This window comes from Manihot esculenta, chromosome 16 (assembly GCF_001659605.2).
Source record: "Manihot esculenta cultivar AM560-2 chromosome 16, M.esculenta_v8, whole genome shotgun sequence".
Taxonomy (NCBI): Eukaryota; Viridiplantae; Streptophyta; class Magnoliopsida; order Malpighiales; family Euphorbiaceae; genus Manihot; species Manihot esculenta.
In genome coordinates this window covers 29,645,260-29,659,942 of record NC_035176.2, presented here as the reverse complement: position 1 = coordinate 29,659,942, position 14,683 = coordinate 29,645,260, and the positions used below count along the sequence as shown (strand labels likewise).

Sequence of the window (14,683 nt, the reverse complement as noted above, 5' to 3'; positions counted from 1 at the left end):
TCAAAATAAAAAAGTGCCGAATTAATATTTTAATACAGATTAATAGCTATAAATGGTCTTTAATACGTCACAGTGGGGCATCTGAGTAGCGCATGTCTTGGCTAAGAAATTTGACCAACCTAATGTAGGATATATTTGGCTCGATGATTTTTCTGATCATGTGAAGCCTTTTCTGCAATTGGTCCTTCCAGTAATACAAAAAATATATATATATATATAAGAATAATATTTATAAATAAGCGCCCAACGTGGGGATATATTCCGAAAAGAAAAACAAAGCGAGGATATTTTCGTCATTACATTCTACCAGAATCACTAATATCAAAGTAGTCGAAACTTCTCCGCTTTATCCGGGCTGATAAAAACGTCTTCAATGCAATGACCAAAATGTCCACGTTTATTGGCGTTTTGAACTTTAGTGGATTAAGAAATTGTAAGGGTATAAGTGGGAAATAAAATATCAGATTTGATGTCAAGTGCCGGCATTTTGTAAACGCGGATTGAAACGTTTAGCCTAACGACGAAAATGGAAGCGAAAAAGGAGCGAACATGCAGAAGAAACAGAATCTGATTACGTGGCCCAGTGTATGAATCCCACGTATCACCTGAGAAACCAAAATAAGTACCAATTAATTATATTCGAAATTATTTTTTTCGTTAAAAAAATAAATGAAAGAGCGGTTTCATACTTTCATTGTCAAAAGCGAAACTACTTTTGCTGCTCTATCTCTAGCTCTCTGGATGCTGAGAGAAGTGAAAAAAGGAAGCTTTGGTCAGTAATTAATGGGTAAGGAAACTGCTTCTCATCTCTCTTGAATTCTATCTCTATGGAGCTCTGTGTAGCTCGAATGGTGGTGTTTAATGCAGTTTAATCATGGGTTTGTTTTGTTTTAGCTGGTCAAGCTGTTTGCATGAACTGTTTCCATGCAATGTTGTTCTATAATTTGCTTGTGGATACAAAAATAGCTGATTTCTTAAGGCTGTGAATGAATTATAGCTTTGGTTTTGATGGGATAACATGATTGATTCATGACTCTTGACTATGCTCGATCAAACTGCTTTTAGAAAGTTCTTTTGAGCTTAGTTTTGTTGAGATTTTTTCTGGAGCAGTGAATAAGGAGAAAGGGGGAAAAAGGGTTTTCTGCATTGTTTCTGAAATTCTTCTTCTTGTTGTTTCAGTTGATGTTGGAGTGCTATGCTTAAATGCGACTCTAATTTGTTTTATTAGGAAATTCTAGTGATGAATGTCATGCCAAATGGACTTCTTTTGTTCTTTGAATAGCGATGATTTATAAAACCACAAATAATTCAAAAAATTTTAAGCTTGGTTTTTCTTTCTTTGCTTTAATAATACAAAAACTATAAACATTTTCAATGTTTAAAACCAATTTTAAGCTTGGTTACTTGCATCTTATTGTCAAAACATTCAAAGAGTTAAACTTGATATTGTTTTTGAACAATCTATAATGACATGTAGAGTTTTTAGCTGGGCCAAGTATGGAGTTACTGGAAATGACCGACACTGTTGTATGACACATTTAGAAATGACCGAGTCAATTTTCACCTAACTGTTAGTCCTCCAAAGAGAAATTTCTTCTGCTATTTTGATCCCTATTAGGTGTTCTGTGTGCATGTCTTATAACTAACATGTAGTCCAGCAACAATGAATTGCTTCTGGAAGATTATGTGCTTATATACTACAGCTTGCTTTTCTTAACTTGAATTGCATTATTTTAAATGATATTCTTACCAATTATATTATATATTCTTTTACATAATATAGTAATTACTACAATTATCATTTGCAGTTCTCCAGAATCAGATCTGATACATAAAGAGAAAGAAAGGAGTTTCTGTGTATAGGAGCTGAGCAGAGTGTTTTGAAGTTTACTAGATCACTGGAAAGCAATTGATGATGGATGAATATATTGATCATTATTTCTCTTCCACATCATGGGCAGATGGAGATGTTAAGGAAAGCTCATGTTGGGGCTACGTTGAAACTGGTCAACCGAATTTGCTGCTTCCTGCCTCAATTAGGTTATATGAAAATGACAAAGGAAACCCACCTTTAAGTATGATTAGTTCAAAACCAAGTGTGGAAAAGTTACCAATCACTCTTGGTGTTGAGTCAAATTATGCTGTTGACAAATGTTTAATTTCTGGGAATACTCTATTGCAAAACGTCAGTCAAAGCTGCAGGGACAAAGCCTCCCCAACAATGAATTGCAGCTTGCAATATGACACAGCTCTTCCTACACTGGCTTCATTCAATCTTACATATCCAAACCAGCTTCCAGTGGTTGATGAATTAACATCGTCTCCTTCCCTTGCTAAGGCAGGCATTGTACACAATGGCATTGACAGTGAACGACTAGAGTACCATAGGTCCTTCAAAGAAATGCAAAATCTATCAATGGCACGACTCAGGCCTTCAGCATCAAATGAAGGTGTTTTATCCATGTCTGCTCTGATGGGACAAGACTCGTTGCAGCAACTTGGTCTTCAAGAAGGAAATTTGGATGATGAAACTGACTTTATGAGGAAGAGATATGTTAGCATGGATCGAATTCTGCAACTTGATAAGTTGTCTGCAACATCCACCATAGAGGTATTAGCTATATCTGATTTCATTTGAGCTCATATGATTTATGCAAAATTAGCTGCATAAGATGTTGTTACCTGGTTTCTGGCACTTGATGTGATTTTTAGAAAAGCGAAGTTTGAATAATTTACAGCAGAATCACCATTTCTCAATTCATTATCTGAAGTCAAGAATTGAAGTAATTTTTGCTTTTCTTTATGTGTAATCTTGCAGGATAAGGTGGATTTGCAAAGTTATCCATTTTCTCCTTTCACAGATCGTCCAAATATAAAAATCACAACAGATGAAGTATTATTCCCTTCACAGGTACTTTTCATACTCATGTTTTCTCTTGCTTTTCCGGAGACTTATCACTTGTCAATTAATGAATGAGACTTCTAGTCCTATCATCTGCTAGGAATGAATGAATGGAATTGCAGATGAAGTGTCATTCAGACTCAGCTTACATTTTCAATTGCAGACTACATCAGCTTCTCCTTCCAATGGCTGCAACAGAACTTTAAAGCCGCGTGTAAGGGCACGCCGTGGCCAGGCTACTGATCCACACAGTATAGCTGAAAGGGTTAGTCTTTTTCATAGCATGTTGTAATCAGAAGTTACTATAACTTTTGTTATCATCAAGTTTGGGCTTCACAATGTTGTACCTTGAGGTTGACATGTCAGTATGTCACATCTAAATGGGTTTGCTGGTAGCTTTTAAGATACAAATGTTTGTAATTTTTTTAATGACATCTATCTGCTCAGCTTCGGAGGGAAAAAATTGCTGAGAGAATGAAGAATCTGCAAGAACTTGTTCCGAATTCTAGTAAGGTACAATCTTGTTTGGGTTCTGCTATTGTCAATAAACTAACTATAATGGATATGCACATTTAAATTTTTCAGTAAATATTGAAGTGTATGCCATGGTAAATTATAAGAGATTGACTTTGGTGTAACAGTAAAGTTATTTCATATGTGACCTAAGGTTATGGGTTCGAGTCACGGAAACATCCTCTTGCAAATCAGGGGGATGTGTACATCCACCCACATTATAGCCCACAATGTGTGATTGCTTCATGCATTTTCTCTCCCTTTTCTGTTATGCTATGGTAAACTATACTGGTAGCTTTTTTTTTCCATCAGGCATAACTAAAATCTCTTGATATGATCAAAATGTAGTTATACATTTTAGCTTCATTAATGCTTTCAAGTCAAAGTAGTCCTGAAGTTCTTAAATGGCTTAAGACTGTCGAAGAAATGTGAGTTTTTTTTTTTTCTTAAAAAAAAAAGGAATTATGATCAAAAGAATGAAAAACAAAGTATAAAACTTGCATTTTCAAAAATAAATAACCTTCAAATTTGTGCAGCAGCAATCTAGTTGTGTTGTTATATTTAAAGCTTTCACATACGATTCAGCATCTCAAGTGTTGATCCCTTACATAGTGGGCTCAATTTGACAAGCTTTTACATATTTGTTTTTAGGAATTTCAGTAGTTTGTGTTGCATAAATCAACAATTCCGTATAATTGGATATGATCTACATATAGAAAACCATTAAATGGAGGGATATGAGAGTGAAATTATCTGTTCAGCAGTTCAGCTTTAAACGTGTACAAGTGCTGATGACTATATAACCAGTAATTCATGCAATAAGTGATACTTAGCTTTATATTTGGTTTGCAGATTGACAAGGCATCTATGCTTGACGAGATCATAGAGTATGTCAAATTTCTTCAGCTCCAAGTCAAGGTATGATAATCTCCTTTACAACATGTTTATACGATTTGCCCTTGTGATCTGGCTTGTTCGGGTTTCAGTTTTCAAAAATAATTTGTATGTGGTTCCTTTCTTCTTTCCTAGGATTAGTCACAAATTCCCATTTTTTAAGGGTAGAGCGAGTGAAAATTTTAAGTTATAGTTCCAGGAACTGAGTTGGACGCTATTTTCACATGGTTATATCACTATGCAGGTACTTAGCATGAGCAGAGTAGGAGCAGCAGCAGGAGCAATCATTCCTCTCATCGCAGATGTTCAAGCTGAGGTATTGCGTTAACTATTCTTCATAATAAATTATTACATTACAATATTAAGATATTTTTTCTGGAGTATCTGCATGTCATCAGAATAGACAAAAAGTAACTATGTTTAATGACCTTAAAAATCTCCAGTAAGGCGAATGTCAATCTCAAATTCACTGGTATCTGATGTTCTAACACTTCTTACCATCTGGGTTTATTTTAGGGTTCTAACAGGCACTCACTTGGACCATCAGTTGGTTTGGGAATTGATATTTCTCCATCTCCAGACCAAATTGCCTTTGAGCAAGAAGTGCTTAAGCTCATGGAATCCAATTTAACTACTGCCATTCAATATCTTCAAAGCAAAGGACTTTGCCTGATGCCTATCCATCTAGCTACTGCTATATCAAGTGGAAAAAAGGCAGAATTATCATGTAATGGTGAAGAGGAGCAAAATTTTGGCTATGCCAATAATCTTGTCCATAGCAACAGCAGCAGCCACAGTAGCAACTGCAGCTTTTCTGGTACTGAGACCCATCAAATGTCCTATGAAGACAATATTATGTCGGAACAGCACAGCAGCAAAGGCAACATTGCCAATGAGTACAATGGGATGATTGACAAACAAGAGAAGGCAAAGATGAATAATCTCTATCAGTGAATCAAATTTTAAAGATGCAACTCTTATTTAGGATAAAAGATCTAATTAAACTATTGCAGTGCAATTCATTCCCTGTTGCTTTTATTTCTCTCCTTTTTTCCAAGTTAGGATCCCTTCATGAAAATATACACAAGCAGGCATACCCCAAAAAGGAAAAAAGAAAGAAAAAGTATCCTTCTCCCTTCAACAATATAACTAACAATTCCCATGCGTAGATTCAATTGGAATGAATTCTGGCAAGCACAAAATAATCATTCATGAAAGGGATTGTACCCAGAAAGAGAACTATTCCATTTCATTGATTGATTTTTGATATCATCTTATATCTAGTTGAGAAAACTACCTGACTAAATTAATCTTAAAAAAATATATATATGTATATATTCTACAGTTACTCTTACTCGAAATGGCTCTTTCCAGAGTATAGGACAGATGAAGGGGAAAAATTGGAGGACCTTCTCAATGGCCTAATCTATATGGAAACAACAATGGGGGGTGGGATACAATACAATAATTACATTCCTACTTATGCATTTATATAGGAAAAAGAAAAAGAAACAAAATGAAGTGAAAGTGTAAGACAAAGGAGAGTGTGGGTCAATGGGCCTCAAAGCCACTGTTAATATCCATTTGCTGTTTTCTGGGATTTCTTTCTGAAATTTGTAACACTGCAGTGGGGACAAATGTACTCCAGTCCATCTGTCTTGGCATAATCCTGTCATTCACCACCATCAATGTCAAGAGAAGGGAATCTCATACAATTTGCTCATCTACTGAAGTAGAAGACTTGATCAACACAACCATACCTTAAATGCACCAAGCCCCTGCCTCCTGTCACAGCCAAAATGAGCCCACTCACCACATATTCCACAATTCACCCAGTCACCAGCTGCACTACTGCACAAGCATGGACACTGCTGTTAGTACTCTGTTGTGTGTCCGTAGAGAAAGTAGAGGGGGAGAGAGAGAAAGAGAGAGACCTGTGACACAACAAGCAGCATTCTCCATCTACATCATCATGGGCTAATTCATATTCTAAAAGGTAAGTTTCATAATGCCTTTTCAATGTGTTGCCAACGCCCTAGTAATCATTGAGCAGACAAGAAGCATTAAGTTACTCCAAAATGGTACATGACAAAGAGTTCACTATTAGTTTGGGCAACCACGCATGCCTTTCTACTATCCACATGATAACTCAACATCCAGTATTTCACATATCATTTAGACACCACCAACAGCCACATCCAGCCATCAGTGTGAAGTAAAAAGAAAAAAATTAATTTGTATGTTAACATAGAATTACTTGGAAAAAAAAAGATAACACGCATAGTGGGGGGCGTTAGGTACCACTGAAGCTTATCTGGCTCCTCCATGGACAGCTCATTTATTCATCAGATTTTTAACATTACTCAATAATGCTATTTTGATTGTCAATTATAACCAATACATCCCATCCATTTGGACATCTTTTGAGCAAAAAGTTTCCATAAATGTGAATTAATTATATCCAATACTATTCTTCCTCTTGAGCAAATCAATAAGTTGACCAAAGAACTAAAAAATGAAAAATGAAGAAAATTTGAAATATAAAGCAACAAAAGTATCGATTGACCATTCAATTCTTGTCAAAAAAGAAAATTTATAATGCATTCAAGTAATCCAAGATTAATAAATTCAAACAGAAAAGATTGATGTTCCCTAATGCTTAACTGTAAGAAATCAAGGTATTTATGGTATTCATAGTTTAGGCAAAGCCTTGCAATGTTGCCACGAACTCAGTGTTTTTGAGTAACATAAAACATATAAAATCATCAACATGAAAAACTAGAAAAGAAAAAAGAATTGTAAGGAACCATACAGTCATTCTATTGGTCAATGTATGATTGCGCATCTTTGAGAAAACCTGTCCTTTCCAGTTGATGCCATTCCCAACATGAAAGCCTCCTCTTGAAACAACCTGAGGATCCCGTTTTTACCCTTCTCAATACATTTAATCTGGCATATTTAGATCATATATAGCACACACTAAAGATCTTACCTCTCTATACAAGTTGAAAAGGTCCAAGCGTTTTGCATTAAGGATCGCATCAGGAAACTCAGCCAGTCCACCTTGTGGAACAAGGCGAGTATGTCCCCGAAGGATCAGGAACTGCATCACATCCCTCAAAAATTCCTCCTGCCAGAGAAATAAACATATTTAGGTGCAAATGTTAGAGGGAATAGAAATAACCTGATGCCCATACCAAAAATTTGCATAAGAATTGCATCATTAAAAAAGAGTTCCAAGTCTCAGGCTGTAGGGAATGTTAGAATTGCTTTTTATTTTGTCAAACTATCTGTCCTGCTACTTTAACATACTTTCCACAGGCTATGTTACTTGTGAAGGCAAATACATTTAATATAGAATCAGAGTACTAGCTCATATATGAGGTGAGAGTTTCAGACCACAGATTTAAGAGAAAGGAAGAAGAAGCCCTCATATCAAATTGAAAATGTAACAAGTCCAAATGCTTAAATAAAAGTACATGCATGCAGAAAAGTTCATAACATGAAATTGTAAAAAACCAAATACAATTAGAGAACAGAAAAAGTAACTTTTTACCTCTGAGCAAGCTTGTATTGGTGCTCGGCCACAGCCATGTTTCTTTAGAGGCAACGGATTTAGAGAAATAATCTGCTGAGCCTGATAAGAGCTTGACAGAGATTTCCGATGTGAGGCAGGAGCTGGGCCAACAGCACCATGCTTTGCAGGAGCAACTGGCAAATTAGGCTTTCCTTGATCTCCATCAAATCTTTCACCCTCAGAAAATCCAGAAAAAGGCAACATCTTATGCCGCCGAGTGTGAGGGATTGGCCTCATTGCAGCAACATTCAGTTTCTGTTTAATATTTCCACCATTTTCTCGTTCATGGCCAATAGGAGTGAAAAGTTTAGCTTCTCTGCACGGCTCAGATCTTTTACGACTAGGGGGGGGAGGTATCAACCAGCTAGGAGGCTTAGTAAGAACCAAGTTGTTAGCATAGAGCTCCTTGCCTTTATTTGAGCAAAAGAAAAGGAGGCGTTCTGCATCATCTTTCTCAAAGGAAGCCACAGACAATCCTTGAATGCTAGCAATTCCTAGCATAACTAAGCTACGGTAAGATACATCTGGTGCTAGTTGTCGCAAAACCTGCAAAAGCATTCACAACAGGAAGAAGTTTAAACAAGGGAGAACTCACAACATCTTTTGCACATTTATAAAGCACAGCATAACCATCCTGGTTCCTTGATAAAAAATGTTGGGATGATTAATTCTCTCATGATGATGGATATTTATATACCAATACCAAACAAAACACAATCCTTCAAGAAGAGGAAGAAACAACAATCAGGCCAATTTACTGCAACTTCTTTTCCTTAGCCATCATAGCAAGTTCTCCCTCTACAAAGGACATCATGAACAACTAATTCCCACATTTGAAAAATTTCCCCACATAGTGTGGGATAAACACGCATTAAATGATCCATGAGAAATATGCAAACCAAGTACTAATGTCAATCATAAATGTGCTAGTTAACCTTCCATAGAAATGTAATAGATAAGAGAATGTCACCTGTGAAGCCCATGCAGGAACCTTCAAGGAAACTTCAAAAACACTTGCCCCACAAGCAATGGAAGCAGACCTCCGAGGCTCAGACATAGGCAATTTGCTTTCCTCAGAGCTAGGCAGTGCATGGACCAGCTGACTATTCTCTATAAGCTCATTCTTGATATGATTCTCCAAAAGCTGAGCCAATAAACCCCACCCCAGAAAATATATATATGAGAAAATGTCAGTCAGATCTATATAAGAACGTGGATGAAAACCACAATAAAGAAGTGCTAAAATCATAGATAGAAGAACCTAGAACAAAGGTAAGCAGACAACCAGAAACTCTTGAAAAGATAATTTATCCTTGCCTGATCATTAAAACAAGTCTGTGCACTGCCAGATACTAGAAGAGATATATGAGCTGAGCTACAGGTAGATAAATCACATCGCATGGTCACTACCCCACGAGAAAATGTTCCTGCTTGCAGAGGAGGTGGTGGAGCACTGCAACAATAATCGCATCCATGAGAAGTGAATGGGGGGGGGGGGGGGGGGGAGGGCAAAGAAGGAAAAGAAAACATATGTTGAAGAAGGTGCTTTATTTTGAATAGAAATGATTATTAAACCCATTAACATTTTCCCACTCAAATCAGAAAGAAATCATTTTCAAACAAGAAACCAGAGTAAAAAAAAATCAATACCTTGTCCGATTATGAAGTTTACTCCCACGAATCTGCCAAAAGAATCATCACGATGGGATGAAAGAATAAGAAATAATATTATAAAAAAAATAAAATAAAAAAGAATTAGTACAAAGTCAAGCACTTAAATACACTATTACTAGACAGCAAACCTTGCAACAATTTCGTAATAAGCAAAAAAAAAAGTCCAATTTCATATAAATTTATTCAAAAATTCATACCATTTTTTTAAAATTAGACACGTCAAATTCTTGTTTTTATCCCCTGTAAGGGTGACACATACATGATACACCTCAGATAAGAGTGGTCAACTTTTCTGTTTTAGCTATGCTGGCTTTTCTAATCTCTGTCAAATTATATGAATAATTATACATAAATTTGCAAGTGAAGGTCATCAGAATGGTCAAATAAATTGGTATTGATTGTTTTCAATAAATTCAGATAATCAAAGTTTATGAATAAATTGCATCCCATGCCTGGGAGTAAAAAAAAGAATATGAGGGAAAGAAATGGAAGTATTGGCTTCAAAATTCAAATATCATCTGACAGTTTATTTGCCGCCTTAAAGTTTTTAAAAAAAAAAAATACATATGATGACATAAACTGAAGTTGAACTCACTTCAATGTTTAACAGAGCACTTAGCCCATCTTCCAATGATCCCAATAAGCATGCATCCTGATAACAAAGCAGAAACCCAGTACATATCAATGGCACCATTAATAATTGAAACAGACAACAAAAGGAAATATACTAAAAGCTATAAAAACCTACCAGTGTGCATGGAAGTCCACAAACAAGAAACTTCATGGTCACATCATCATCATATATCTTTATAGCAGGAAGTGTCCCAGAAGAACTTTCTTCATCCTCCTGAACCTCTGCCTCAGGGAGAGTAATGTCAATCTTTGGTGGATCCCCAAGCAAGTGTGGTCCAGGTTTACCACTCATCTTTTGGCCATTGGAAGTAACAACATTATTGCTTCTTGCACAGTAGAGCCTAAAAGATGCATGAGCAAGTTGGAATGCATCACACGTATGGCTGCAGGAACTGTAATCCACAAAAGAGCATGGAACTATTATTGTCGGGATGCCTTCCAAAGAAAATAAAACCTCTAGAATAATTTATGTAAGCATTCTTTCTTAAGCATAAAAGCTTAGACCACAGAACCCTGGAAAGAAATCCAGAGCTATTCACTAACAAAAAGCACCACATTTCAGTATACCAGGAGTACAGAATAATTCCCCTTTTTTAGAGAATCCAGCTGCAACAGACCAATAGTCATGAGAACATTTCTTTAGTAAATACCAATATTTATCCATTAGTTTAATCTCTTTGTTACTCCACAACATTGATGGAACATACTTTTTCTAATTAATGTTAATATATGCAATCATACCTTTGAACCACAGACAACAGTGCTTGACGAAAGTGGGAAGCTGCATAACACGAAAGTTTACTTTTCCAATATATAACATAGGGAACTCCCTGCCATAACAAAAAAATCCCAGATCAATAATTATCAAGAAAAAATGCAAACTTTTCTAGGTTCAAAATGCCATTTAGCAGTTCAGCTGAAAAATCAAGTCCAAATAACTTATAACTGAAATATTCTTCATTTCATCAGCTAAAAGCAATCTTGAGCATTTAATACTATAGATACATCCACATAAACAGGCACAAATTACAATTACATGCACGCATACCTTGGAGTGAAGTGCCTCGGCCAATTTTTCACCATTTGAAATTTCTAAATAAACCTGTACAAACATTTCATAATGGATTAGTTCAAATGCTACATATAACAACCTATATAATCATGCTCTAGCAAGCATATCATTAGAGTAAAAGAAAAGCATTAACTATTAGCAATATTAATTATAAGAAATTGTATGAAAATGAAATGTCTAATTGGATTAAACATGTAGGCCACCTCTTATTACAGCATTTATCTAACAAATGAACCTAGCCAAAACAGTAATCAAGCAGACAGAATAACTCAACAGTTTGCTTCAATTAAACATTCAGACTTTATTAATCTTCTCCGCGTCATATTTCTTGATATTTTTGGAAACCCAAAGCATCATCCGTTTGCTCAATAATGAAATATATACATAAATTTTAATTAAAATATGAGATCACTAGTTCAAACTATGAAGTTGAAAACCAACTATTTACCAGTACTCAGTCAACTATAATGTTCAATGCACACCACATAAATAAACTCTTCCACTCAACTCTAGTACGTTGGTGATTCCATCATATCATTGCACAACCAGTAATAAGTTTCTCGTCAATAATGTAATGAAGCCAAAAGCATAACTCCAAAATCTGACAAGAATCACTCACCGTGGCAGGCAATATGGAACCAAATAATTCACATAAGATTTCTGAAGTGGACAAGTCAACATCTCCCCATCTGAAGGAACCAATTTCTTCACCATTTTCAATTATCTCTCCTTGCAAGTACACAATATTGGGCTCGGATGACTGAAGCACTCGCCGGAAGTCACCAGCGCCTGGGTTAGTCAGTAACTGAACCTGCATTCAAATATATGCATAAGAAAAAACGCTAGAAGCTTTATACACAAATGTTTAACTATAAAAATTAAATGGCAAATTAACAGAAAGCAAATATTGAACCATACATGTAAAAACATACCTCGAGACGTCCAGAAGAGGCAAGTTCAGGAAAAGGATATCTGGATTTATCACCAGAAGGATGCTGCTTCTGCTTACTATCAGGAGTTTTGCTACAGAGGACTGCAAGGAGACTGCAATGATTCCTTGAAGGACCTTGAGCATGAAACATCATGCATACATGCCAAGACCCCTCAAATATATTCCAAAAATAAGAGAGCAACCACTTGCCCAGAAAGCAAACGCAATTGCACCAATGCCTCCACAAAAGCTAAACGCAGCTACACAATCAAATAAAAAACCAACCCTAAAAAAATTTAATAGAAATCTGTGGATCCCAGATTACCAATTTCAGCAAAAGCCGCAAACTTTCTTCCAGACAACGGAACCCTTCAAAGCAGACCTGAAAAACAGTCTGAAATTGAAGAGAACCCAACGAACCAGATGAGAAGAGCAAGAAAAAATCTAGCAATCTAAATGGGCTAAAAGAGGCAAAACTACCGAATTAGAAGGAAAAAAAAAGAAAACCCAGAACTGAAGCAACCTAAGAACAGAATCGAAAACCAAAAACTCGAAGGAGAATAACAAGAGTAAAGTTAAGGAACCCTAAATAGGACTAATAATAAAGAAATCTCAAGGAAACCCGAAAGGACATCTCTTTCTTTCTCTAATAAAAATCTCCCTCACGCACCGAACCAAAAAAAAAAAAAAAATCAAAATCATCCACAAAATAGAGTCACGCAATAAATAAATTGAAAATAGGACTAACTAGTAAAATGTATTAATTGACAATCAATCAAAGACCTTTTTCTTTCAGAGAAAGTGTCAGTTTTTTTACTACAGTTTCCATGCCCAATCGGGTCAAAACAAAAACAATAACACATTAAATTTTTTTTTTCAAAAATCCAATTTTCTATGATCTTTTCTTTTTTGATAAACGAAAAATGACCCAAAAACAAATCCTAGCTTCCATCTAATTACCGATAATAAATTAATTAAAATAAGTGAAATTTTTGTGCTTTTGTTTCACATTTGATTGGATAGCTTTTCAAATCAAAACAAATGGGTGCGTGCATATGACTTTTTGCCCACAAGATTCGGACATTAAAACCCAACAGACGACAACAACAACATGTTACCGTGTTCTAACAGATTAATATATTCAAATCTCCTAACTCTATATGTTTATTTCTCTCTTTTCTTCCCCTTTTCTTGAACCCTTGGGTTTTCTGGGAACGAAACCAAAAGGTACTTTGAAGATTCTTATCAAGTTTGCGCATTTCTCGTCAGTTTCACTGCATCCAAATCTTTTTCTTTCTTTTTTCTTATTGGGTTTCGTGTTTGAATTTGAAAATGATACCATAATTGCATCATGATTCGTGATCATCAATCAAATATTACTGCATTGCGTGGATTAGTGTTGGATAATTAATTAGATAATTAAAATTAAGTTGGAGATCTTAGTCTTATGTCTATGAAAGAATCGAAAGCTTGAATCTGGATTATAAAAAGTCTTATGGGTCCCAGTGTTCTGGATTGACTCTTTTTCATTTAAATTTCTGCTAAATTGCTTGTTCCTATCAATTAATTATCCTCTTTCCAATCCTCGGACTCCTTTGTAATGAAACAGTACTCTACAGCTTCAACCTTCAATCTCAGCTTAAGTATCTAAGACATCTTATAATAGAAAAAGGATGTTTCCAGCAAGATGTCAGTTCAATTTGGTATTTTTTTATTCCACTTCAAAAACTTCCTACGTTCCCAGTTTAGTGTTTGTTAGAAATAATTTAATTAAATATAATTATTGTATTACCATGATTATGTACTGCTTTGCTATCCGCTGGACAAAACACCCATACAGCCTTGCAGGGCCTATTTGCTCAAAGGTTCAGCCCATCTCAACGGTTTAAACCCAAAGCATTTTCTTCGTGGGTTGTGGCCTTTCTTCAGAGATTGCTAAAACGATAGGCTATAATGGTCAGGATCAGAATTCGAATCAAACTTTAATTTAAAATTAAATTAGAATTAACTTATAAAATCAACTTGAATTAAATGGAAGAAAAATATTAATAACAGTCGTGACTGATCAACACTTTTCATCCTTCAATAGTATACATAATTATTCACTCTATAATTTTCATTTTAAAAGTTGATATAGTGATAATTTACATAATTATTCATATTTTTTAAATTACATGTAATTTTATTGAGTTTTTCTTATTTTTATTAGAGATTTAGGTTTAATTTTATTATTTTATATTCTTTTTTATTTTTATTTTTTTTAATTAAAATAAGTCCAATAATGGAGGATACATTCAAAAGAGAAAAATTTGGAGCACTTTTGATATAAATATATAAAAATATGGGGAAAATATGGGAAAAATATGTGTTCTTCTTTAAGGTTATCTCGTGTTTTTATTCTCTTTCTCGTGTTTTCGTCTATAATGAATAAAATTAAAGAAAACAACAAAGAATATAGTTCATCCTATATTTTTATAAAAAAATTTT

The 14,683-nt window shown here is 35.1% G+C and overlaps 2 protein-coding genes across 2 annotated transcripts; one reads left to right on the top strand and one right to left on the bottom strand.

The window, feature by feature from the left end:
• The first annotated feature begins 512 nt into the window (after positions 1-512).
• LOC110603516 lies at positions 513-5,381 on the top strand. The gene is made up of 8 exons (XM_021741270.2): positions 513-787; positions 1,809-2,611; positions 2,819-2,911; positions 3,066-3,167; positions 3,350-3,415; positions 4,268-4,333; positions 4,554-4,625; positions 4,826-5,381. Exons 2-8 carry the CDS (start codon positions 1,913-1,915, stop codon positions 5,261-5,263), a joined length of 1,536 nt encoding a protein of 511 aa, XP_021596962.1. The 5' UTR covers positions 513-787; positions 1,809-1,912; the 3' UTR covers positions 5,264-5,381.
• A 226-nt stretch (positions 5,382-5,607) lies between these two features.
• On the bottom strand, positions 5,608-13,507 carry LOC110603515 (AT-rich interactive domain-containing protein 4). Its single transcript, XM_021741269.2, has 15 exons — positions 12,198-13,507; positions 11,885-12,076; positions 11,242-11,295; positions 10,935-11,023; positions 10,309-10,585; positions 10,156-10,212; positions 9,537-9,568; positions 9,204-9,339; positions 8,857-9,030; positions 7,866-8,432; positions 7,302-7,439; positions 7,122-7,220; positions 6,244-6,344; positions 6,070-6,160; positions 5,608-5,978 (listed from the first exon to the last, which is right to left on the bottom strand). The coding sequence occupies exons 1-15, from the start codon at positions 12,348-12,350 to the stop codon at positions 5,883-5,885; spliced, it is 2,256 nt and encodes a 751-aa protein (XP_021596961.1). The 5' UTR covers positions 12,351-13,507; the 3' UTR covers positions 5,608-5,882.
• Between the last annotated feature and the right edge of the window lie 1,176 nt (positions 13,508-14,683).

Excerpts from the sequence above, each read along its gene's own strand:
- LOC110603516 (XM_021741270.2), top strand. The coding sequence starts at position 1,913 with ATGATGGATGAATATATTGATCATTATTTCTCTTCCACATCATGGGCA. Across the intron at positions 2,612-2,818 it reads CTGCAACATCCACCATAGAG|GATAAGGTGGATTTGCAAAG; the intron begins GTATTAGCTATA and ends GTAATCTTGCAG. Across the intron at positions 4,334-4,553 it reads TTCTTCAGCTCCAAGTCAAG|GTACTTAGCATGAGCAGAGT; the intron begins GTATGATAATCT and ends ATCACTATGCAG.
- LOC110603515 (XM_021741269.2), bottom strand. The coding sequence starts at position 12,350 with ATGATGTTTCATGCTCAAGGTCCTTCAAGGAATCATTGCAGTCTCCTT. Across the intron at positions 9,569-10,155 it reads GTGCTCTGTTAAACATTGAA|ATTCGTGGGAGTAAACTTCA; the intron begins GTGAGTTCAACT and ends TTCTTTTGGCAG. Across the intron at positions 7,221-7,301 it reads TTTTCAACTTGTATAGAGAG|GTTGTTTCAAGAGGAGGCTT; the intron begins GTAAGATCTTTA and ends CGGGATCCTCAG.